General features: G+C 51.3%; 2 protein-coding genes across 7 annotated transcripts in view; one reads left to right on the top strand and one right to left on the bottom strand.

Annotated features, from left to right (window-relative positions):
* ERBB2 (erb-b2 receptor tyrosine kinase 2) overlaps positions 1–255 on the bottom strand; it is a 38,807-nt gene extending 38,552 nt beyond the window's left edge. The window contains exon 1 of the mRNA XM_030541545.1: positions 61–255. Within this exon, the coding sequence (XP_030397405.1) occupies positions 61–148 (88 nt within the window). The 5' untranslated portion in view covers positions 149–255. The remainder of the gene's footprint in view (positions 1–60) is intronic.
* A 4,801-nt stretch (positions 256–5,056) lies between these two features.
* Positions 5,057–24,292, top strand: PGAP3 (post-GPI attachment to proteins 3). 6 transcript variants are annotated; one of them, XR_003997613.1, is made up of 9 exons: positions 5,057–5,246; positions 8,194–8,291; positions 9,997–10,149; positions 17,242–17,304; positions 18,478–18,539; positions 20,049–20,185; positions 21,834–22,038; positions 23,037–23,321; positions 23,585–24,292. XR_003997613.1 is itself a non-coding variant. In XM_030541546.1 (8 exons), exons 1-8 carry the CDS (start codon positions 5,057–5,059, stop codon positions 23,646–23,648), a joined length of 972 nt encoding a protein of 323 aa, XP_030397406.1. In that variant the 3' UTR covers positions 23,649–24,292. The 6 variants fall into 6 exon arrangements, 2 of the variants coding, with proteins under 2 accessions (XP_030397406.1, XP_030397407.1); XR_003997614.1 differs by lacking the exon at positions 5,057–5,246 and adding an exon at positions 6,057–6,418; XR_003997615.1 differs by lacking the exon at positions 5,057–5,246 and adding an exon at positions 6,404–6,481.
* The last annotated feature ends 1,242 nt before the right edge of the window (positions 24,293–25,534 follow it).

Raw genomic sequence — 25,534 nt, forward strand, 5'->3', positions numbered from 1 at the left:
AAACTTGCTTTTCTCTCTCTCTCTCTCTCTCTCTCTTTTTTTTTTTCAAATCTGACCCACCTTCTGTGCTCCAACAGCCTGGCAAGAAAGAGGCTAAAAGTAGCCCCATGCAGACGCAGCAGCTGCTGGGAAGGATCATCTTTTTCATTGCAGACAGCAGCCCATGGCTTCTTGCAGAGAGGGGGCTTCCCAGAAAGTTTGGGTGGGTTTCCCTTCCTTTGCACTCCCACAACTTTATTCGTGCACAGCACTTCCTCCTCTGGGAGACGGGGACGTGCCGCGCGCCCCCGAGCTGGATTCCAACTCCCTTGGGAGTGGCTAGGCAGTCTCACTCCTTGTAGCATGCCAAGACCATTGTGTGCCTCCTGGGAAAGCACTTCTCTCTGTCCTGTTGCTGCAGGGTCCTTCTGATTTCACTGTTCTCTTTGCCTCTTTTGTTTGGTCTCAGCCTGGGCTGCTCTGGGACTGATCGGAGTAAATGGAGATGTCAAGAAAAAGGATGAGAGCGAAAAAAAAAAGGGCGGATTGAGGCATACACATTGGAAAATCTCTCCCAGGAGAAGGCAGGCTTGCAAACTGCTCTAAGAACCAGGCCATAGCCGGGAAACTCCCTCCAGATCAAGGGAACTGGGAGGTGGACATTAGCCGCTGCCCAGGGGTTCTGGGATTTAGGCACAAATCTCCAAAAGGGTCCAACTCTCCAGGCACCTAAAGCAGCAGCCGGATTTTCAAGATGGCTTTCAACAGGAGTGGTTTGGTGCTGTGCAGTTTGAATAGCCGACCGCATCTTTCTGTGCCAAAATAGAGGCTTGGCTGCCTTGGAAATCTGCCCTGATTGTGGGGGTAGAAGCCTCCTGAAAATTCTGGCCTCCTGCTCGGCTTTCTAACAGAGCCGGGCTCCGAGTGCCCAGCTGCAGTGATCTGTACCTGAGTCTGCGGACAGCCTGAAACAATAGTGTGAACTGCCCTCAAGCGTGTATTTTAACTCTGAAAACTAATGATCATTAATTATTACTTCAGCTGAACATTGCTAAGCATTTTTCTGCTGATCTAGGTATGTGAGAAAGGAGATAGAGGGTGAGACTATGCAGAGTTGGAAGTAAAGTGACTGGAGTTTGATTTATGAGCAAAAGAACATTACAATGGCTAGTCTGGTTCAGACCAATGGTCCATCTAGCCCAGTATCCTGTCTCTGACAGTGGCCAGTTTCAGATGCTTCAGAGGGAATGAACAGAACAGGACAATTCTGAGTGAGGGGAGGAGGTGGGATAGCTCAGTGGTTTGAGCATTGGCCTACTAAACCCAGGGTTGTGAGTTCAATCCTTGAGGGGCCATTTAGGGAACTAGGATAAAAATCTGTCTGGGGATTGGCCCTGCTTTGAGCATGTGGTTGGGCTAGATGTCTCCTGAGGTCCCTTCCAACCTTGATATTCTGTGATTCTATCCCTGTTGTCCAGTCCCAGCTTCTAGCAGTCAGAGGTTTAGGGGAGCATGGAGTTGTGCCCTTGACCATCTTGGCTAATAGCCGTTAATGGACCTGTCTTCCATGAACTTAGCTATGGGCAGAATTTGGTTTGAGGGTGGAACTTGGGAGAGCCTCCCTGCAGGAGATGTTGTAAATTCAACCCCTGATGGTATAGCTAAGCCTCAACCAACTCCTTGCATCTGAACACCTCACAATGTTAGGAAAGTTTCGATTGGATCAGAATTTAGTAGCATGGGTCTATCACTGCCTATTGGGAGAGGAATCAGACTGCTACAGCCATTCTGATTGATTGGGACAAATGGGAAGACCATGAATTAGAAGACCAAGGAGATCAGTTTGGAGGTCAGACCACTAGACAATCAGAATAGCCTGAAAATCTATGAAAAGATGCCCTCCAATCTTCTCTGGGAGGGAATCCTTGCCTCATACAGAAGGCAGAAGATGCCCTCAGAATGCCACACCATCCATCAGGGAACCACAGCACAGTTTGGTTCTGACCCACTGCACAGAGGGTGCCCAACCCCATGTCTCCGTGGATCAGGAGAGGAGACCATGCTGCATTATGGGAAATGTAGGCCACATGGGAGATGTAGTCCAGCCATGAAACCTAGCCCCCAGAGCAAAAGGGGAGCATGAGGCACCATGGTGGCATTTCCAAATAATAAAGTGTTTTTTTAACCAAAAAGATGAAATTTACCATGAAAAAGTTAAATGAAAAAAATAATTGTTTTCATTAAAATTTTCCACAAACACCCCCTTTCTCAGATAATCCCTAGCTGAGACCCCCAAATTCATTCACACAAGCCACCAAACAGCCATCGGATGGTGATAGTTTCCATTCACTGTTCACCTGGAGCTAGAGCTGAACCTATCCCAAGAGGAAGGGACTAACTAGTCCCTATCATAAGTAAAGAGAAGTTGGTCTAGTGATAAGGGTCTGGGAAAAAGGACACCTAGGTTCAGTTCCTAGATCTGCCATTAACCCAGCTGTGTAACCTCGGGCAGGTTACTTCTCTCACACTTTCCCCTCCTCTAAATTAGCTTAATAAAACTTAAATAAGGGAAGTTGCAAGACTTAATGCTCTGAAAGCTTGAGGCCCTTGGATTAAAGGCCTTGAAGAAGGAGAAAGTGTCTTGTTAAGAAGAAACTAGTTTTCTTTGTAATTTTCTGGATTATAAACAGAGGTCAATATCCTGAGTACAAGAGAGTATTTCTAGTCAATATCGTAAACAGACAGTGCAGGGCGAGGAGTCTGCTTGTTAATATCCTAAGTGAAGATGCCTAGTGTGGGGCAGTAGGATGGTGTCCAAGAGAGTATATGTATCTCTGGATAGCATGAGTGATCTGAATCTGAGCAGGTATTGGCACTTCTGGCAGGATCCCACGGCTGGGAAGTTGGTGCTTGATTCCTGTTCCCAGCCTCAGAAGACTAATAGACAGAGCTTGCTATATTTGGCAGTTCTCCATTCATTTCCTCCCGTGGCTGGAAGTCCTCATCAGGGCTATAATGGGCTGCCACAGTTCTGCTGTCTCAGAGGAGAGTGTGGTCAGGAGAGGGTGGTTTGGGGGTGGAGTCGGCCTGAGAGATTAGACCCTGGGGAAGGAAATCTTGGAAGCAGGAAGGGCTCTTAGAGAATGAACTCCATTCAAGCCTCTGCTGAGCCTTCCAGGCAGCCAAAAAAAAAAAAAAAAAAAATCCATCTGTTGTTGTTATTGTTTTTCTCCCTTTCCTGCAGCCATTTGAAAATGGGAGGGAAAAAGAAGGCAGGAAAACAAGTTTATTGCTTGTGTTCCCTGTAATCTGCACCTGATAATAGGCAGGCACCACTTTACAATCCGTGCAATTGTGTTGCAGTTGGGATGTGTGTGAAAGAGTGGGCAGGGCGAGACAGAGACAGGTCCAAGGGTTGAGAGAGTGCAGGCAAGAGAGAAAAAAGAAGAGGTCCCAGGGGACCTTGTCATATTACAAGGATGGTTACAACATATTTGCATCTTGGAGTGTAGATAGGGCCAAGCTGTACCCTGATTCAGGGACACAGTTTGCAAACAGTGTGATCTCATCTACTCCGCAAGATAGAACTGAGTTAGGCAAGCGCTGTCCTGGAACTATTGGACAGTGAAAGAGCGACTTTGTTTTGAAGGGGTCTTGGAGGATAGGGTGGAGGAACTGGAGTTCCTTTTGGTCTGGATATTTCCGAATCAAACCCTCTGCCAATTTGGCATTAAGGCATTACCTTTTGTGGGCCTTGTTTAGACACAGATTTGCATGTGTCTAACTGAGCTCTTGCCTGTATGAGAAAGTCGCTGCTGTTTTAACTGAAGGTGTGATTTAAAACTGATTTAACTAAACTGGTGCAAAAGACCATGTGGGTCCGCTGCCTTTGCTTTAAACCAGGTTTTAGTTTGACTGATGTTGATTAGGAATCAGTTTAAGATGCATGAAAATAAACTACTCTTTAAACCAAAATGTGTCCACATAGGGTTTGCACTTGTCTAAGTAAATCAGTTAAAAAACCTATTTAAGTTAAACCAGTGTAATGTGTGTGTAGACAAGGCCTTGGTTTGGGGCAATTTGTTTCCTCATCCTACTTTCATTCCCTACTTTTGTCCCCTGCTCTAGCATTAGACAATAGCAGTTTCACTCTCTGATGTGGTGGGCCTGTGCATCTTGGAGGGGGAAATGAGCAGGACCAGGATAGGACTCTGCACCTGTACTGAACACAGACCTGCCTGTGTGTTTGTGATCATGTTACCATCTAGCAGTTGCAGCCAAGAGGATACAAGCCCTGTTACTGCAAACAGAAGAAGGTCTCCCAAGTTGCAGCTGCTGACTGTTATGGTATTAGGGCTTTAGGAAGGCACCATAGGGAATGGCTTAGAAATTGCAAACCAGAAGCAGGCCACTGAAATCTAGGGGCCTTGCTCTTGTGTGTGCTCAGACAGTCGCGCTCAGACAGGACTAGGGTCTAGTCATTAGATCAGGGGAGTTTGGAGAGCAGGATTATGGGAACCAATATCCAATCCCAGGATTCTGGACTCCCCTGCTCTAACCACTAGACATCATTCCCTTCAGAGCTCAACTACCTCAGTGGAAACCTGGGGATTGGATATTCGTTCCCATAAGCCTCTCAACCTGGAGGGACAGACACCATTTCCCATTATCCTCTCTGGGTGTGTGTGGGATGCTTTCCCATGAACTTCAGTGTCTGTGTACCACATCCTCTCTGCCCTGGGGGATGGGGAAACAGACACTTTCCCAGCAGCCTCTCTGCCCTGGCAGGATAAGACATTATTTCCCATGATCCTCTCTGCCCTGGGAGTAGACACTATTTCCCATGATCCTCTCTGCCCTGTTGGGCTGTCAGGCACTATTTCGCATGATCCTCTTTGCCCTGGGAGGAGACACTATTTCCCATGATCCCCTCTGTCTGGGTGGGGGTTGGCCAGATATTTTTCCCATGAGCCCCTTCGCCCACAGCGAGGAACGTTTGTGCGCGGCCCGCGTTTCCGGGGGGAATCGGTCCCTTCCGGTGCGGCCGGAAGCGGTAGTCCTACGGTCCGGCGGCGGGATGGCGGCTAAAGGGGCCGCGCTGCTGCTGCTGCTCGGGGCGGCAGCGGCGCCGGGCCTGGTGCGGGGCTCGCAGGGGGATCGGGAGCCCGTGTATCGGGACTGCCTGGCCCACTGCGAGCGGCGCAACTGCTCGGGGGCCGGCCTGCGGCACTTCCGCTCCCGGCAGCCGCTCTACATGAGCCTGACAGGTACCGCCGGCCGAGCCCCGCCCCTCGGGGCCCTGGCCACGCCCCCTCCTCCTGGAGCCCCTCCCCTTTCCGAGGGCCCCGGGCCCCTGAGCCTCTGGCTGGCCTGGCAGCAGCCCCTCTCCTGGCTCCATGGCTCGTGCCCCCCGCCCCCCCCGGTCCTTGTCCTCATCCCCCAGTCCCCAGCACGTGCCTGCTCTGGCATTCCCAGACCCCCGCCTGTAGGGCACCGCCCCCCCCCCAGCCACAAAACTCCTGCCATCAGCATCCTCGGCAACCCCCCCACCCCCCCAGTCCTTGTCCTCATCCCCCAGCACGTGCCTGCTCTGGCATTCCCAGACCCCGCCCCCCCCCCCCCCAGCCACAAAACTGCCATCAGCATCCTCGGCAACCCCCCCTGTCCTTGTCCTCACCCCCCAGTCCCCAGCACGTGCCTGCTCTGGCATTCCCAGACCCCCACCTGTAGGGCACCGCCCCCCCCCAGCCACAAAACTCCTGCCATCAGCATCCTCGGCAACCCCCCCGCCCCCCGGTCCTTGTCCTCACCCCCCAGTCCCCAGCACGTGCCTGCTCTGGCATTCCCAGACCCCTGCCTGTAGGGCACCTCCTCCCCCCCCAGCCACAAAACTCCTGCCATCAGCATCCTCGGCAACCCCCCCGCCCCTCCGGTCCTTGTCCTCACCCCCCAGTACCCAGCACGTGCCTGCTCTGGCATTCCCAGACCCCGCCTGTAGGGCACCTCCCGCCCTGCCCCCAGCCACAAAACTCCTGCCATCAGCATTCTCGGCAACCCCCCCGCCCCTCCGGTCATTGTCCTCACCCCCCAGTCCCCAGCACGTGCCTGCTCTGGCATTCCCAGACCCCCGCCTGTAGGGCACCGCCCCCCCCCCCAGCCACAAAACTCCTGCCATCAGCATCCTCGGCAACCCCCCCGCCCCCCCCTCCGAACCTGTTCTCCCAGAGCCCAGGGATCTCCCTTCCCTGCCTGGAACCTGTTTCCCTCAAACCTCGTGATAAGTCACTTGAAAGGGAACAGGTTCTGGGCATCCTGACAGAGGTGAAATGGGGAGCCGTTCAGGCTGACAGTGCAGCTAGTGAGCCAAGGTGGATGAGGTCATATCTCTGATTGGACTGGCTGCCGTGCTTAGGGAGAGCGCTTTGCAGGTCTGGGAAAGGTAACCTGAGTGTTGCAGCTAAATACGAGGTGGAGCAGGTTGCTTTGCATACGACGTGAGCATGTAAGAGATCTTTCACGAGGAAGAGGGCAGTCAACACCTCTGCGGTAGTAAGACAAAGGAGGATTAGTGGGTTATAGATTACTGTAAGGAGCCATACATCCACTGGCTTTATTAAGTCCATGATTTTTAGAATCTAATGAAATTTTGAATTTAAGGTCCCAGGCTTGTCTAGAATTTAAGTGAGAGAAGTAAACTGATCCTGAGGCTGTTCAGAGGAACCAGTTTTGCCCCCTGAGTCTCCTTGCTATGTTTTTGATCCTGTGGGTAGGTCCAGTTGCTTAATTACACCAGATACCTTGGAGGTGCAGCGGCCATGAGAATGATAGATAACATGAGAGAGAGAGAGAGCACAAGTAGCAGAAGTGAAACAGCACCAACCTTTAACACAAACTGGATCACCCAGGCAGAGGAGAGGTTTTGTGGAACCAGCGGGACCATCTAAATCCATTCGATAGCAGTAATAAAAGTTGTAACTCTCTGTCTGTTCCGTTGGTGGGTGGTAGGGTGGTTCTCAGTTTTAGTGGGCGGGTGTCCACATCATGCAACCCACCTCCCTCTTTGGCCTGCTTGTTGATAATCTTAACAGGTGTACTTAGGACTAAATGGGCTGCAGAAACCTTTCCTATAGAGGTGTTGCTTCCTCTTCAGACTGAGGTATGTGGGCATAGGATCTTGCAGTGCTGCTGCCTGCACTGTACTTGGTCTGGGTATGCCTACACAGCAAAGAAAAACCCTTGGCTGGTCTGTGCCAGCCAACTTGGGCTCATGGGGCTTAGGCTGCGAGGCTGTTTCATTGCTGTATAGCAGGGATTGGCTACCTTTCAGAAGTGCTGTGCTGAGTCTTCATTTATTCACTCTAATTTAAGGTTTCGCGTGCCAATCATACATGTAAACATTTTTAGAAGGTCTCTTTCTATAAGTCTTTAATATATAATTAAACTATTGTATGTAAAGTAAATAAGGTTTTTAAAATGTATAAGAAGCGTCATTTAAAATTAAATTAAAATGCAGAGCCCCCCGGCCCGGTGGCCAGGACCTGGGCAGTGTGAGTGCCACTGAAAATCAGCTCGCGTGCTGCCTTCGGCACCCGTGCCATAGGTTGCTTACCCCTGCTGTATAGACTTCTGGGCTCTAGGACCCTGCGAGGGTCACAGAGCTCAAGCTCCTGCCCAAGCCCAGAAATCTACACTGCAATGAAATGGCCCCACAGCCCGAGCCCTGTGCACTTGTGTGTGGAGGCGCAGGCCAGCCATGGCTTTTTCTTTGCTGAGTAACATGGCCTTTGAACCAGTAGAAGGGCCTCAGGATCCGGAACAGTCACCTTTGCCTGTTGGAGATCATATTCTCAGGTTCCTTGTTTATTTGTGACGGTAACTTACTGCAAATGCACAAGAATAGCAGTCAGAAAACGCCACCTAGTGCCAGTGCCTTCAGAACTTCAGTCAGTCAGTTGATTTCCTTGTACCTTAGCTTAATACATATGCAAAGCAGGAGGTATGAAAGAGGATGTTGACACTACCAAAGAGATAGTCAGATCGACTCCTGCAATAGGCACATGGCTGTTGAGCTACATTCCACAGAGACCTTTCTGTCCCATACCTCCTCCGTCTGCTGGGGATGTGAGCAACCTGAGCTGCTAAAATAAACTCGACATGACATTGTCACCACCTCCTCATAAGTGGCTCCGTCTCTCCTCTTTGTGTCTCTTTCAGGCTGGACCTGCAGAGATGACTGTAAATATGAGTGCATGTGGCTTACCGTGGGGCTTTATGTCCAGGAAGGTTACAGAGTGCCTCAGTTCCATGGCAAGGTGAGCAGTCATTTGGTCCCGAGCCATTTGGCCCCAGATCAGAACTCCTGTGACCTGTGCTGCAGCTGTGAGAATGCCTCTATCTTGGCCTGGTTTGGCAAACAGCCAGCTGTTGGTTTTTTGGATCAACCTTGTGGCAAAAGAGTTCTGTAATTTCAGGGAACTGCTTGTGCCCTGCGTATGGGCACTTGGTTCCAGTTCACCACCCGACCTGTGCCATGAAATCCTTTGCTTCATAGAAAAGGATGACTTGGTTGGTACCATTAGCAACCTGCCAGTGCAGGGGGAAGGTGACTCCTTATTTAGAAACTATTAATCTCCTGCAAGTTCTTCTGTCTGTTTGTCTCACCCCTTGGTCTCTGCATGAGAAACAGGACCTTTTTTTTGGCAAGTGATTGGTACATAGTGCTGTGGAAAGTAAGGATGGGCTGTGGTTAAGCCTGGAAGTCAGCAGACCTAGATTTGACTTTGGGGTTTTCAAAAGTACCATCTAGTTTAGGCTCTACTGTTTTTTGAGTGCCCGCCTTAAGATGCCCAGGTCCTGTTTTTCAGCAGTGCTAGATGTCTTCAGCTCCCATTGACTTCAGTTGAAGTGCTGGGCACTCTGCTTCCTCTGAAAATCAGACCCGCAGTGCCTTGGTCTGAACCCCTCATGGGAGAGCTGTGTAAAAAGTAAAAAGAGAGTGGGGGGATAATATGAACGTTACAGGGAGGTTACCGGGGCTGAATTCATTAATGTTTGCCAAGCTCTCTGAGAACCTGGCGCAGAAGGTGAGAGGAAAGGCAAAGTATTCTGAATTATTTATTGTTTTCATATGTGCTTGAAGGCTCCCACTGAGACGCCTACTGGGAGCATCCAGCACACACATTTTTTATGAAACTTCTAAACAAAAAAAAAATTGTTTCCATCCTCAGTTAAAATCTGCCGGCACTTCTAGGTTCGCTAGAGAGGCCCAAAATGCCATTTTTTCTAGCCCATCACTGATACCAGGAGCCTGTCAGGGCTTTCTGGATCCTGTGACCTCTCTGAATGATGCATCGCTACAGAACCCAGGGGAGCCTGGCATCTTCAGAGGCTCAAAAGAATTTTAAACAAGATCATTTAACCCCCTGTTCCACTCCTGTTTCTGTGCCAAATGCCCCTGATAACCTGGTGAGTGGAAGAGCCTTAAGCATGCATGTCTGGGCTTGACTTGGCTCTGATTTCAGCACTGATCCTGTTTCCATTAGGAATCCTGAGGAATGTATAGAGAGACCAGTTTGTCTTGTGGTTCAGGCATTTGGAATGGGACTTAATTCTTGGCTCTGCCCCAGACTGTCCTGTATGACCTTGGGCAAGCTGGTCTCTGTTAGGGATGTAAAATGTTAATGGTAAGTGTTAGTCTTACCAGTTAACCTGCCTTAACCGTTAATCCCCAGGCTGGCTGGCTGGCTGGCTGGCCTCAGCAGCCCCAAGCTGGCCAGCCCCAGCAGCTAGAAAGAGGAAGATGGAAGTTACTATGAAAGCAGGTGAGATTTAAAACATAGCCCAGACTTGTTCCTAGAACAGAGTGTTTGAATTTTTTTCATTTGGAGCTCCAGTCTGGCTGTTCCAGCAGGGTAGAAGGTTTAACTCCTGACACCTCCAGTTGGCAGGGAAGAATGGGAAGTGTGAATTCGTCTTGTTAACTGTGTCCCTCTTTCCCCTTCTACTTTTATTTTTTAGTGGCCCTTTTCCCGCTTCCTGTTCTTCCAGGAACCTGCTTCTGCCTTTGCTTCTTTCCTTAACGGACTTGCCAACTTTGTGATGTTGACTAGATACAAAGCATCCGTCCCGCCTTCATCTCCCATGTACCACACCTGTATCGCCTTTGCTTGGGTAGGTAGCTTGAAAACTTCTGTGGAGTGTTCCCTCTCCTCATTCCTTTCATTCCTCCCCCCCCCCCCCCACCCTTTATAGAACTTCCTGGTTTGTTTTGTTTTTAATAGTCATTGTTTATAATAACTTTCATTTAGATAGCGCTTTTCATCCCCAGCGATTTGCAGAAGGGCTTGCTAAAATGCAGCCACCCCTGGGGTGGTATGCAGGAGCTGTTTGAAAGCGCAAGGGGTATTAGATCTGTTGGAAAGAAGGGCATCAGATCTGTTGAAACTGAGGAGGTACTTGAGGGAGGAAGAATACAATAGCCCCAGGAGGAGTTTCTCCCTGAAAATGAAAGACACTTGTATAACTTGCGGCTTTCACTTTGAACAGCTTAAATTTTTTTTTAGGAAGCACATCCCTGCTAAATGATGGCAGAGATTTCACACACATTGATCTTGATCCCGTAATTGACACCATGCAAGTAGCAAGTAGCATGGCCAGTCACTGGGCAAAGAAAGGCCCATCCATGTCTTGTCCTGTCCTGTCCTGTCCTGTCCTGTCCTGTCCTGTGCCCGGCTGCCCAAGCCATTTCTGTGATTCTGGAGACAGGGACCAGATTTGGGCCCTCCACTTGTAAATACTGAGTGTAACAATTTGTGTCCAAGGAGGAGAGAGTCTGGGGAACGAATGAACTCACAGCAGAGGGCATGTCTGGAATCCCACTTCAAGGGTCTTCTAGAAGCAGGTTCGCTGGATAGAGCTTGGCTCTAGCCACATTTAGTGCCTAGAGAATTAGAAATGAATCTTGACTTATCTCTGTGTCTCCCAGTATGCTGACCACAACCCCAGTTTTCATGGAGCCTGACCGGGGTCTCAGCTGTAAACAGCTGCCATTCAGGGCATCCTTGTGATGAAGAGCCTTCGAAAGAGAAATCCTCCACATCCCTGTTGTTCATTTATCCCCAGGGACTAAATGGGAACTTGTGACAGAGACATTTAAATCCTGTTCATGGGCATTGAAAATATAATTTCCTCAGCTTTGGGCTAAGGGCTGTGAGTGGCTGTCGTGCCTGGACTGGTGAATGTTTGCGCTGATTTTTGCAGGGCTGCACAAGGTGGTTACGTCCATCTCTGCAGTGCAAGACTGCAGACTGCTCAGAGCACTCAGAGTCTGAGGCATCCTGAGGGACCATTCGATCATCTGAACTCTAACACACACCATAGAATCTGAGCCCGATTACTTGTGTTTGGCTACAGCATCTCTTCCAAACAAGCATCCAGGCTTGATTTGAAGCTAGTTAGTTCTAATGGTTAATAACCTGCACTGCTTTAAAAAAGAAAAGAGATAAATTGCCCTTTATTATGGGGTCCTCTTATGAGGTCATCCAAGTTGGCAACAAACTTAATGTTTCACCCCACGTTCGAAGTTTTTTAAAAAGGTGAGTTGGTGGATTAGCAAAAATAATTCCTGCTCAATCGCTTGCCTACTTCTGGGACAGTGAAAGCAGTGTGCAAACTGCATACGTGCACTGAGGACAGATGGAGGGGGGAGTACACTACTCAGGTTTCCTTTAAGATACAAGGAAACGTGACCTTGCACCTTACCCAAAGGGGATTATGAATTCTCCTTGTGTATTGTTCCCAACCGCACATTATGGGGCAGAGTAAAGAGCAGTGCTCTTGAGTTAGCAATGAATAGTGCTGTGTGTGTGTGAAAGAGAACAGACCCTCTGCTGTCACTGTCTGAGGCTGTGAATTGCCATTTTAATGCAACTGATTAACTTGACTCATTCTATATTGTTGAGTTCCTTGGGTTACAGCCTCCTAGACTTGCTGCAGGTGCTGTACTGTGTGGTGCTGGATTATCTGGCAGCTCTGAGGCAGCCTAATACAGCAACGCGCCTTCTCCCCCAAGGCCAATAAGAGTACTGGTTAGTATTCTGGGTTCTTTTGGAAAATTGCTCTATTTTAATCCAGCCAGGCCAAATTCTTCTGGGTTTCGTCAGTTCAATCAGAATGAGCGCCATCCGAAGGAATCGAGTTACTCTGGCTTACGCCTGCTACTGAGAGCAGGATTTGCCTCTTTTTGTTTGTTGCAAGGTGACTATGCCGTCACTGCTCCAGCTTTCAGCACCATGCTATTTGATAGTATCAATTTTCGACTGATTAAACCGTGTTTGCTTCCTGGGTTTATTAATTTAGCCTTTGGCTTGGTTTTTCTTCCTCCTTGAAATGTGATTTATTCCTTACAGCTCCACGGAGGGTTTTTTCCCCCCTTTGTTCTTATTCTTCTGTTACCCAGCTGTCATCTGCGCCTTAAACATTTCATCTTCCTTTAACTGCCTTGTTTGGCTCCTTCACAGTGTCCCTACTGACTTTCTTTTGGGAGTTTGCTAGCACCTGGTAGAAGGGCTCTGTCACTAAGCTTACAGTTGGACCTTCACAGGTGCACAGAACTTACCCGGGTCCATTAGGTCCGGATTCTGCCTCCAGCAGACGCCAACACCTGATGCTTCAGGGGAAGGTGGAAAACATCACACTCCTGGCTAACTGCACAGTTGCATGTGGTGGGGAGTTTTCTTCCTGACCCTTGTGGTCTGTTCCCTGAAGCATGTGATTTGATTTACTCTCAGTACATCATTACAGATGATATCGATCATAAAGTTGTCCAGCCCTCGTCTTGGTCTTTTAAACCTTGTAACAGTGCTTGTGTTGTCTGGGCCTATGCCTGTGCTTTAGGGAACTGGTCTTACGAGAAGCGGAGTGTTGTCAGCTCCCTTGGACTTCAGTACAAGAGCAGGCCCTAGGTGGAGGGTTGGCTGGTATCTGTGTAGAACAGGCTTGTGTTCAGCGGTGTTTTGTGACTGTCGTGATTCCACTGCTGGATACAGGAAAGGATTCTCCCAAAGGCTTTGTCGGCACTGGGAGTTAGAATGCTACTAACTATACCATCTGAAATGTGAAGGCCCAATTCTTAAAGGTATCTAGAGTTCTCCTCTCGGCCTGACTCCTAGGGTGCCTGCCGCCCAGTGCAACTCTCAGCCCAGAGCAGGGCACGCAGTACATGGGGAGAGCTGGGTGCCTCAGGAAAGGATTTTTTGCAGCCGCTGGCTAGCTGGGTGGGGAGCTGCGTAAGCTAGCCAGAAATGAATGCTGAGGAGAGGGACTTAGGCACTGAAGGGGCTGGCTTGGTGCACACAGTCTGAGAGAAGTGCCTTCCTCTGCTCAGGATCCTCAGCTGTGAACCCTCTCCTGGAGGTAAGGGCTGACCTGGCTTAGGTGTCTGAGTCACCTGTGCCCTAGCAGCCAAACCCCTGTCTCTTTCTTTCCTGTTTCACTGGACACTTCTTCTCACTCTTGCTCTGCATTACTCTGTACCCCGACTGTCCTGTGTGGATGCTCTGCAGCCTCTCCACTGATTGGTGAGCTGCCTCCAGCCCTCCTGATGTCAGGGGGCAGGTAACAGGTGTTAGGTGTGCTAGGAGCACGCCTGCGGGGCCAGGCTCTGCTGGCAAAATTGGAGTTCCTCCACCTAGTCTGAGAACCCTGCTTCTGGGCTTCGGCTTGAACTAGGGCTCTGAGCAGCTGTGGGGCAAGGTCAGTGCTTTGCAAATGCCGACTGCTGGAAATGTAGGTGCCTAGGCAGCAGCGGAGTGGCTGTTTTGAAAATGTCAGTGGCACCTAAATGGTGGATGTCGACGGCCGTGTGCCTCTTTAGATGCCCGGGTACCTTCTAAGGATCTGAGCCCAAGTGCGGACAAGGACTGTTGTGTGCTTAAGTCACAATGAGACTTGATGTGGGGTGGCAGTTTATCCTACACCTGCTACTGCGGGGTTCTTGCACCTTCCTCTGCAGGACACATGGACCATGGGTCTGACCCACTCTTGGCAATTCAATGTATTTAACATTGTGTGGGCCGGCTGGGGTTAATCCCAGTGTCCTATCAAGTTAACGACTGGCTGACATGCTGTTAAACACACTAGCATTCGCTGGAGACCAGGCCTAAGCCGTGTTTGATACGGGGTGGTTACCGCATGTTCTAACACTGGGTAGCTTTCCAAGTGCAGACCATCTCTTGGTGCAGTGTTACCATGGGAGATGCAGCGACAGTCATGTGGGGTGGAGATGGCAGCTGACCCAGGAGTAGCATTGTAGGAAGTTATACTACAGCGTCTTAGCAGAGCCTGCAAAGAGGCATATATGGGATTGCCACCAAAATTTGACAACCTTTGGATCTGCTTATCAAAGCACCTGCAATTACCGTTCTAGGGCAGGCGAGTCTCTGTTAATAGTGAGCAAAGGCTGTTCATTTGTCTCCAGAGCAGGGGAGGGCAAACTTTGTGGCCCGAGGCCCACATTGGGGAATAGAAATTGTATGGTGGGCCATGAATGCTCACAAAATTGGGGGTGAAGGCTCTGCGGTGGGGCTAGGGATGAGGAGTTTGTTGTGTAGGAGGGTGCTCTGGGCTGGGACCAAGGGGTTTGGAGGGTGGGAGGGGGATCAGGGCTTGGGAAGAGGTGCAGAGTCCAGCTGGGACTGTGGCCTCTGGGGTGGGGCTGGGCATGAGAGGTTTGGGGTGCAGGAGGGTGCTCCGGGCTGGGATCGAGGGGGTTGGGGAGGAGGATCAGGGCTTGGGCAGGGGGTTGGGTGTGGGGAGCAGCTTAGAGGTGCAGGCTCTGAGCGGCGCTTACCTGAAGCAGTTCTCAGAAGCAGCGGCATGTCCCTTTTCCGTCTCCTATGTAGAGGTACAGTCAGGCGGCTCTGCATGCTGCCCTATCCGCAGGCACCACCTCTGCAGCTTCCATTGGAGCACCGGAGGGGCCATTGGAGCGCATAGGAGCCGGAGCGGGGCCATGCTGCGGCTTCTGGGAGCCGCGTGGTGCAGCCCCCAACCCTGCGCCCTGGCTGGAGCACCAGAGCGGGTCCATACTGTGGAAGCCGCGTGGTGCGGGCCCCAACTCAGTGCCCTGGCTGGAGTGGAGCCGACCCTATGGTGCGGCCCCCGACCAGAGCGCCAGAGCAGCTCCTGAACCAGCACCCCAGCCGGAGCAGGACTGAGCCGTGCCGCATGGTCCAGCTCCCAACCCAGCGCCCTGGCCAGAGTGTGGCTGGGCCAGGTGGTCTGGCCCCCAACCCTGCTCCCCAGCAGGAGCTAGCGGGCTGGCTTAAAACAGCTCGCAGGCCGTAGTGTGCCCACCCCTGCTCCAGAGCATTTAAATAAACAACTGATCCTCAAAATGTGCACAGCCCCATTCGCTGCTGCCAGTCCTTGCTACATGCGTCTTCAAATCCAGTTTTTGTGGACTCTTGATAATGAGATTGACGGGCTGTTTAGTGGAAATGTGATTCAAATGAACAATTGGCACTTAGCTAATAGCGGTAGTCACTTAATTCTCTCCCATCCACCCCATGCCTCGGCTAACGAGGTGATGAAGCGTAGCCCCTCTGTAAAGGGAAATTGGAGTCTTGCTTCTCATTGCAATACACTGGGCCGTATCCCTCCCTTAGCTAACTCCCCTGGCTTCCCCGGAGTTAGATGGGTGCATTTGGCCTGCTGCTGATTACCATTTCCGCTTCCGCTGTTTTAGAAATCCTGCTTTTCCTCTTCACCCCTCTCTGTTCCACGTGGAAAGCACTGGGAAGTTTGTGCTCTTCCCCTCCACCTGCTCCCCAGGCTACAAGGAACTCCACGAGGACAGTGTAAGAACCCAGGGCAGCAAGTCTTACAGTCTGGCTGCAGACTGGGGCTTGGGCTCTGAAACCCACACCCTTCCCTGGGCATCAGAGCCCGAGTTCCAGCCCGGGGACTCAAACCTTTGCTTGGATTGTTTCTTTGCACTTAGTCAGCTTCTGGTTTCTTTAGTTCTGCATGGTGATTGATTTCACTCTGCAATTAAAGCTCCTACCTGTGTCACTTAGGAGCATCTTCTTAATCTAGTAATCGGAGGCACCTCTGGGCTCTGTTTTAGATCACTTTATTTAGATTGTTTTCCACCACATCCCCACCCGGCGAGGCTGAGCTGCTACAGGCTTATCCTTAATAAAATAAGAAAAGCTGGTCAGGGTCCCCCTTGTTGCATCTTCACTGTGGCTCGTGGGCTGATACTTTTAGAAGAGCCAAAGGGCATTATTTAGGTGTGGGCCCTATGAACATCTCAGGTATGTAGCCCAAAGCTGTTGATTTAATGATTTTATAATCCTGTTTGAAGGAGCTCATTTTCGTGCAGGGATTAAAGAGTTGCAGGGGAGAGAGATACTGGAAAAAACAGATGTTAATCGTGCATCAGGAGGCGTGGAACTCTTATGTAAGATAGCAGGCACCGTGCTGGAGGTACAGTGTGTTTTCACCTACGGATTGCAAAGCTTTCTCCAGGCATTTATTTAAGCTCACAAAATCCCTGAGAAGCAGGTATTATTTTTGCCAGTTTAGTTTTATAAACAGAATTGCAGTAAATGTCATCTAGGAGCTATGCCTCAGTTCTGTTTTATTTTTAAATATTTACACTGCAGTGAAAAGAAAAAAAAAATGTAAATGGTGAAAACCTCAAAACCATGTAGAAACAAGCTTTAAAGAAAGTAAAATAAATTCTCCTAAGTCGTTTAGGAGCTTAGCACTCTTGTAGGTTTTACCCAGATGTCAGGAAAACAGGGCCCTCGTCCTACCATGAGGCATAGGCTTGATGCAGAAATTACTGGATGAAGTTCTATGGCCTGGGATACTGCGGATCAGACTAGATGAGTGTATTGGTCCCTTCTGGCCATAGGGATCTATGACAGTGGTCGGACAGCGCTAGGATCTTTGGCAATGGCTGGCGATAGACTGTAGGTCAGGTTAGGACCTCGGTTCCTTCTGTGCAGTTCTGTTGATGTCAGTGGTGTTGCAGGCTGTACATGAGAACAGACATCGACCCATCTGTTAAACGTCCTTTCTGGTTCAATGGTGCCTTCACTTAAACATTAAAGGGTTTGTAAAATGTCTGCCCCCAAGTTATCCTTTTGTGCACGCTCTCGACTGAATCCCATCACCTGTGTTTCTCTTAGACTGTAAGCCCTCTTGGGCGGGGGACTGTCTTATACAGAACATCTAACTGTCTGCCTCTCTTAGGTTTCATTAAATGCCTGGTTCTGGTCTACACTCTTCCATACAAGGGAGACTGATGTAACCGAGGTGAGTGTTACCCTGCTGGGGGAGCTTTGCATGCCTCGGCAGTTGAGGATCTGTGATCTACCCTTGCTTCTCAACCCCCTGAAATCTACAAGGCAAACCCTGGGTGTAAATGAGAGTGAGAAACACATGGCTATTCTCTAGTTCAGTATCAGAGGGGCAGCCGTGTTAGTCTGGATCTGTAAAAGCAGCAAAGAATCCTGTGGCACCTTATAGACTAACAGACGTTTTGGAGCATGAGCTTTCGTGGGTGAATACCCACTTCCTCAGATGCATTCACCCACGAAAGCTCATGCTCCAAAACGTCTGTTAGTCTATAAGGTGCCACAGGATTCTTTGCATTCTCTAGTTCAGTGTCTGCTGAGACGTGGCTGAGAGAGACCTGCCCTTACCTCCATAATGTTCTAAGATGCCCCTTTGCTGCTGGCATGAAGCTGGGGGGCTGCAGAAAGGGATCTGGTGAATCTGTCTGACCTGAAAAATGGATCTGTGTAACAAATCTGTGCAGCCCCCGAGAGCTGTCAGTGCCCTCTGTGATGTGAGGAACCTACGAAAATGTGACTGTAAAACTGCAGACTCCAGTGCTTGTCTCCGACAGTTGGACTGTCAGCTGTTTGGGCCGGGGGCTTTCTCTTTGTTCTGTGTTTGTACCGCACCTAGCACAGTGGGGTCCTGGCCAGGAGTGGGGCTGCCAGGTGCTACTGCCGTACAAATACCAGAAACGGGCAGCCAGTTGTAGCATCTGAAAAGACACTGAATTCACACGGAGACTAGCTAGCTGCATTTCTTCTGGTATCCCATTGTGTCCTGTCTGTCTAGGCCCTGATCCAGATAGAAGTGTAAGTTGATTTTACCAGTAGATAGTCTCTCAGCATTATGGCCCATTTATGTTCACTGTGTGCCAAGTCCTAGGAGTGCTTACTCGAGCAAACTGTCAGTGGCTCCTGAGTAAGGATGGAGTTAAGTCCCCTGGAAACTAATCTGATACTGTTGCCTTCCTGTGCACAACATACGTTCAAAAGACTTGTGAAAAGAAATCGTGGAAAGTTCCATTTGTAGAACTCTCAGCCCTTTAAAACCCTGATCTGCCTGATGCTTAGCAGTGTCTCTGCTGTCCCTCCTTGGCTCTCTTTTTGCTCTTCTACCAATGACCTAACCCGGCCTCTTGTCCCACAGAAAATGGATTACTTCTGTGCTTCCACCGTCATCCTGCACTCCATCTACCTGTGCTGTGTCAGGTGAGCTTCCTACGGTCCCTGTCTCTCTGAGATGATGGGCGTGTCTCTGGCTTCGGCTGGCAGCCCTGCAGCTAGATAAGCTGGAACCTGGTATTTACTTTCCTCCTCTCCTCTGTGCTATGGAACCTGACCGTGGCTTTGTTTAGCCAAGGAGCTGGGGAGTGCCACTTCTCACACCGAGGGGGGAATGCATCTGAACTTCCAATAAGGGACAGCAACGTTGCTGCAGCCTAACATTCAGGAAGTGAAGGGGAGAGACCCATCATAGGATCGTAGGACTGGAAGGGACCTCGAGAGGTCATCTAGTCCAGTCCCCTGCACTCCTGGCTGGGCTAAGGATTACCTAGACCAAGCCAGAGCTGGCGTGTGCCCATGCTAGGGTTAGCCACTTCAGGAGCAGAAGTAGCTATCTGTAAGTGCCGGCGAGGTTTGTATTCTGCTAGTGTCCCAGGGCTTGGGGCTCCTTATTGCTGTCTGTCAGCACAGCCCAAAGCGTTCAGCTGCTGTACGGTTTATGAAGCAAGCACCCAGTGCCACGCCGTACCTGGCTGTTTCTGGGGCAGGAAGGTGAGCTGTGAGATACATAGTAGTTAAGAGGCAGAAAGACCTTTGAGTTCACTGACCTCTCCCCTGCAAGGGCAGATCCATCCTCTGCCAGGGGGTTGTGTCAGATACTAAACAGCTTCTATACTTCCAAGAGCATAAGGCCAGAAAGAACTTTTAGATCTGCTAGTGTGACCTCCTGTGTGGCACCAGCTGCCCCAGACTGAGCCCAATTGTGTGCCATAGGGGGAGAAAGGACAATGCCATGGAGGCCCTGGGGCGGGGTGTGCATTTTGTTTTATCCCCTTCCTGTGAAGCGTCGAGGATGGCCATGGCCGGAGGTGGGCACTGGGCGGGGTGGGCCAGGGTTCTGAGATGACTCCGAGCTGTCAGTGTCTGTCTGTCTGCCTCTCTCTCTCTCTCAGGGCCTAGGCTGGCTGGTTCTTGCTCACATGCTCAGGATCTATCAGGTCTCAATATGTGGGGCTGGGAAGGAATTTTATCCCACGTAAGATTGGCAGTGACCATAGGGCTTTTTCACCTTCCTCTGCAGCATGTGGGGATGGGTCACTTGCCAGGATTTTCAGGGGTATCTCACTTAATCGTTCCTGTGCCTTTGTGGGGGTGCCCTGGGCACTGGTGCACCTCGGTCCCTCCTGTTCTCTGCCTGCGGCACATAGCAATCCAGTCTCCCTTCATCTGTGATACTTGGGTCTCCGGTGCTTGGGGTTAGCATGCAGGAGCTGGAAGGAGTTGGTGGCGGGTGCTATACAGGAGGTCAGACGGGATGATCTGGTGTCCCTTCCGGCCTTGAAGGCTGGGACTCTGTCTAGCGGTTGGGAATAGAGCAGGTGAGATCTCCTGGGGTTGCAGGAGCTAGGGTGAAGCCGCTGGTGTGTCCTGCAGGAGCTGTGTAAGTTGCTGGAGTCTGAGAGCTTCTCTGCATTGTTTCGGTTTCCATTGTAGGACCCTGGGTCTGAAACGTCCAGCCTTTGCTAATGCCTTTGGGGGTTTTCTGATCCTCTTCCTGGCCTGCCATGTCTCGTACCTGACACTCGTGCGCTTTGACTATGGCTACAACATGGCCGCAAACGTGGCAATCGGTAAGGCCTGGGGGAGGCTGGAAGGTGGGGGCAGGGTGGACGGGTCGGTTTTTGGTAGTGACTTGGAGTGAACATGAGCAGTGGAGCTGTATGTAATTCACACACAGTCACATGCTGCTCAGTGTCACCCCCGGGCGGGATTTGGGAATCTGCGGTGGTTAGAGAGAGTCTGTCTGGCTCTACTTTCTGGCAATGGCGTCTCCTAGCTATTCCACTGCACCTGTGTGCTGAGGAAAGAGAGGCTGATCCGTTCCCTGGGAACTGGTGTGTGTTGTCTCTGCTCTCTGTAGCACAAGGTGGGGTGGCTGTTTGTCTGCTAAATCTAAGGACTGCAGCTTGTGTGGCTGGAGACATCACCAGGACAGTCCTGACATGGTGCTAGTCCGACTTCCCCCTTTGTTAATGGAAAATGCCATTTTCTGAGTGGCCTGGCACTGCCCTAGACCCCTGCCATTGACTTGTGGTGTCAGGCCGGTCATTCTCCCCTGGTGCCTCCATTTCCCACGTCCCCAGCTCTCCGTGTTCTCGCGAGTCTTACATTACTTCATGTTTTACTTTGAGCCCCAGCTCCTGGCATCGTGTTTTGTGAGAATCAGTTTTCATCGTTTTTAACAGGGTAACTTTGCAGCCCTCGCGGCTTCAGAGGAAAGTTTGAAAACGTGACCCTGGGTGTGTCGTAAAGGCCCAGAAAGAGGAAGGCAGCCGGAATGCAGAATGGGCTGTAGATGGCTACGAGAAGCTGACCATGCAACTGAAGCCTGGGTGCCACATAGGCACCGTGGTCATGCCCCTTCCTCTAGCCACGGTCTGCTTCCTTGCTACGTTGGCAGCAGGGAGGCTGATGTCCCTATGTCCCTACAACTCTATGGCACTGCAGGGTCAGCCTAGTACTGAGGCAGGGCCCAGAGTGCATTGCTGCACACAGCTGGGGCACTCTGGACGGTGGGGGCATAGGGACAAATTGAGAGGAGCAGGTGATCAGGACACTGATTGGCAGGCAGCTTGTTAATTCCCCAGAGGGTGATGTGTTCGGGGGAGTGGGGAAGGGTGACTATGGGGAGAAGATCGCAGGGGTGAAGAGGAAGGAACGTGGCAACGTTAGGCACTGTAGGACGGTTGGCAGTTGTGGCTGAAGGGAAATATAGTCTCCCCCCATCCCAGTGGATGGATCTGAGAGCCGCCTGCCTCTTGGGCTAGCCGGGGAGAGGGGAGCTAACCCCGCGGCAGGGGCACATTTAAATGACACTCGTATCGGCTTGTGAGCCGTGCTGTGGGTGAGTGAAGCGAGGGCTGAGTCACGTACAGGGCCAGGTCTCTACAGCCAGGTTCTGTGCCCTTGGGCTGGCAGAAGACAGAAACACCCCCAAGAGGGTGAGTTCAGCCTTTAGGGGAGGGGGAGGCAAGGCAGGGGTGGTCAGGGTGTTGGCCAGCTCTCGATGGAGCCTCATCCTGGCTAGCGAGATTGGTAAGAGGAACTGAGTAAATAGTGGGGCTCCAGGACAGGGGGAGTAACCGTATGGGTGTGAAGTAGAGGAGGTGACTCCTTCTTTGCCCTTGCGTCTGAGCAGCAAACATCCGCCCAGCCCAAAGAGCAAGTCCTGCTTCCTGTGACCATGATATCCTCCGCCCCGTCCCTCTTGCCTTCCAGGCCTTTTCAACCTCTTCTGGTGGCTGGGCTGGTGCGTCAGGAACCAGCAGCGCCTCCCGTACGTGCGGAAGTGCGTGGTGGTGGTGCTGCTCCTTCAGGGCTTGGCGCTGCTCGAGCTCCTCGACTTCCCGCCCCTCTTATGGACCTTCGATGCACACGCCATCTGGCACATCAGCACCATTCCTGTCAACGTCCTCTTCTACAGGTCAGCCTTGGGTACGCGGTCTCTGGGGGGCTGTCTGGGCGACAGAACTGTGTAATTATTCGCCAGGCAATTCCCCCCTTGGAGATCCACTCCCTGGGGTGGCTACAGCAGGAACGCAGGCAGCACAGCAAGAAGCTCTGAAATGTAATCCCCTGTTACGCAGCCACTCTGCCATGTGCTGCAGCTCCAGCTGATCTTGCCAGCTTGGCAGGGTGGGTGAGACCAAGCCATGCCTGGACAAGGGGGCTCTTGACTCGCAAAGTGGGAACTGCCTCTAGCCTTTGGCATCACAGCAAGAAGCAGTTTCATGGTGAGTTCTTCTCAAATGGGAGCACAGTCCGGACAGGCAGATCTTACGACCCACCAACATTGAGAGCAGGAAGGAAGGGAGATCTCGTGGTTAGGCTGCTGGCCTGGGACTCTGGAGACCACAGCCTCCCTATTTGATCTTGGGCAAGTCACCTAATGGCTCTGTCCCTCAGGTTCCCTACCTGTACTGGGGGGGTAAGTGCATTAACAAGTCTGAGATGCTCAGGTACTAGGGACGGGGGCCATACAAGTACCTAGACAGTGCGCCGAATCCCTCAGCATGAGTGTTATCCTGCCCCATTAGTGTCCCACCAGCCCACATAGCCTAACCCAGTAACCCAGCAGGGAAGCCCCCCGGTGCAGAGCTGTGTGTGTCGGCAGCACAGGAGCCAATGCAGGGCAAGGACTTGGCACCGTTAATGTTTTTAGATGGAGTAAATGTCATGTGAGCTCATTACGGTTAACAAGCTAACAGGGTGTGAGCTGTAGGAACTAATTATGCGAGCGGTGCCCTTTCAAGCACTGCTCACTGGCGGCCAGGCCTAGCTGCCGTTCCAGACGGAAGCTCACAACTTCACTTCTGCCCAAGGACGCTCGTGCTGGGTAGGCCTATTTGGGTCAGGGGGCGGGAGGGGATGGTGTTATGTCCAGTTGTGCAGGAGTCCACCCGCCCCATCTCTCCTTCCCAGGATCTGCATTTGGACATCACCCACCCAGAGTGTGCCTGTCCACCCTATCTTGCCCAAAGAGAAGATGCATTCCATTCCCAAAGCTCCCCCCCCCAATGCCTTCCTGGTCCCCTGACCCAGCTGCTGGCACCCCCAACCTCCTTGCAACTTCTGATCTGAGTGACACAGTCAGTGCCAAAATGGATGGTGGATCCAAAGTGTGGGGGTTTCGCTTCAGAGCCGCGGCTGGGGTAATGCTGACTTCCGGCTGCTGAGGAGCAGGCCCTCAACAGCGAACACAAAATGGTGGGTTCTGAGTGCGGCTGCTGGGAAAAGGTGGTGGCCTGGTACAGGTCAGACTGGGTCCCTTCTGCCCTGGCACTGACTCCATATTGCATTGACTGGATATTTCTGACAAAAAAGACCCTTTTCTTTTGGAATTAGCCTGAACTAGCTGCCGCTGCAATGGCTTGGGTTCAAATGGGGCAGTTTCTGGCTAGAACCTCCCCCCCCGGCTCCCAGGCCACGCTGCCTCGAACTCGCTCACGCTGCTCTCATTATCCTTGCAGTTTCCTCCGTGACGACAGCCTGTACCTCTTGAAGGCAAACTCGGACATTCTGAAAATAGACTAAAGCTGTCGGGGAGGGGCCCTGCCGTGCGGAGAGGAGCTGTCCCTTCCCTGATGGAACTGTCATGCGAGACCTTCTGAGCGCCTTTCCCAGCAGCATGCCGGGTCTCAAGCCAGACGCTCTCGAGAAGCGGTGATTTTGTGCACTTTCATCCAGTCCCTGTCCAGAATCTGTGGCCATGCTGAGACCTGCTCTCTGCTGCCTTTGACTCTTGGGTGCACCAGAATCCTGGGTAAACGTCACCCTCCGCCAGAGCTTAGTTTTGTTTCCTCTTTCTTTTGCCTTCAGAAGTTTTAATTCTAATCCTGTGACTCGTTCCATTAGAACATCAACGATCCATCTCGCCCATACGCTCCCCCCCACACACTGTAATTAATGCTCTTCTGTGCTACCGGGCAACATGGTGCGTTTCCGTTTCCACTGTTATGAAATCTGTTTGATCCTCAGCTTGCTGAGGGATTTCAGGCTAAGTGGGAAATGTTGGTGAAGCAACTGGTGACTCTGTAGACTTGGAAGATGTCGCGAGCACGTTGTGGGGACATCTGGTCATAAAACTGTGTGGCCCACAGGACCTCAGACTCTGCATTCAGCCGCTGCAAAAATGGGTTATTGTAAATCTGTGTAAATAAGACATACGCTGCTCTGTACATTGGATTGACTCGTCCTCTGAGACTAGAGCCTGTGGTTCTGCGCTGCGAAACCTGCTTCAGTAGTTGTGGGGAGGTGGATCTCCCAGGTTACTGGACGCTTGGGGGGAATGTGGAAGCCCTTTGCTGTGCAGAGGTGATGTTTTTGAAATGGGATTCTCGGGGCAGTGTGAAATGCCAGGCTGACTCAGGCAGTTGAACACTTATTTTTCCGCTCCTTGACAAACCTGCTCTGATGAATCCTGTGTGCCCGATAGGGGAAAATGCCCCTTTCTTGCAAGGGGAGGGGGTGCTAAGGTACCCCAAAGATTCCCTAGTCCCTGCATGCTGCTTTAAGTCACCCACATGTTGTGGCTAGTCCACCATCCTTTCTGGCTGTTAAGTGCTGAGAAGGGACTCCCTGCAGTGCTGAGATAAGGGCCTCCTGACTAGAGGAGGGGTGTGACCCCCCCTCCCCTGTTATTGCAGTTGCTGAGGGGAGCAGATGAAAAACAGAACCGGACCTTTCTGTGCATAATTACATTCCTGGCTTCCCCTCTGTAATTGCATTAGTCAGGGGGCTGCTGTACGTTACAGGATTACGGCCTTACTGAGTCACGTGAAAGGCTGGGTGCTCTGGGCTCCGCTGGTAAAAGCAGAGAGACCAGGAATGCGGCAGGAAGCCGAAGGGATCAGCAAGTGCCTTCCTGATGGCCAAAGGGAGTTAATGAAGTAGATTTGCAGGTGTTGCTGTGTTGCTGTGCCCCCACTGGGTGGCGAGCGTTGCCAATCCATTGATGTTTCAAACTCCATCTCTTCCTGTCTGAGGTTTACAGCTGGCCTGGTTTGGTTCTCCTGAAAGCTCTCTGGCATCCCTGTGCCACCCAGCAGGCTGGGGAGCCTGTCAATCTGGGCATCCTCCATTGGATTGGGCGTCCTCCGGAGAATTCATGCCTTGTGTCTGAATGGGCCCAGCCTGTGTGTGACCCTGTTAGGACCATTCGTGGTTCTGTTAAAACTGGGAGTTAGTAGCCCAGATGTCTAGTCTGCATGGGGCTGCAGTGTTTGATTTGTGTGTGGGGGGGGCTTGTTTTCAAAATTAGATTTACTTCCATTGTTAAGATAAAGTCCAGATGTGTGGTTTTTTTGGGGGGGGAGTGGAGGTGGCAGGGAGCCTGGATTTTGTTTTTGTGGGTGCAGCCCTGAGTAACCTCCATTGCTGGGCTGGGGTGGGCTGCCCGCTCAGCTCACAGAGGTGACGAG

Source organism: Gopherus evgoodei, chromosome 23 (assembly GCF_007399415.2).
Source record: "Gopherus evgoodei ecotype Sinaloan lineage chromosome 23, rGopEvg1_v1.p, whole genome shotgun sequence".
NCBI lineage: Eukaryota > Metazoa > Chordata > Testudines > Testudinidae > Gopherus > Gopherus evgoodei.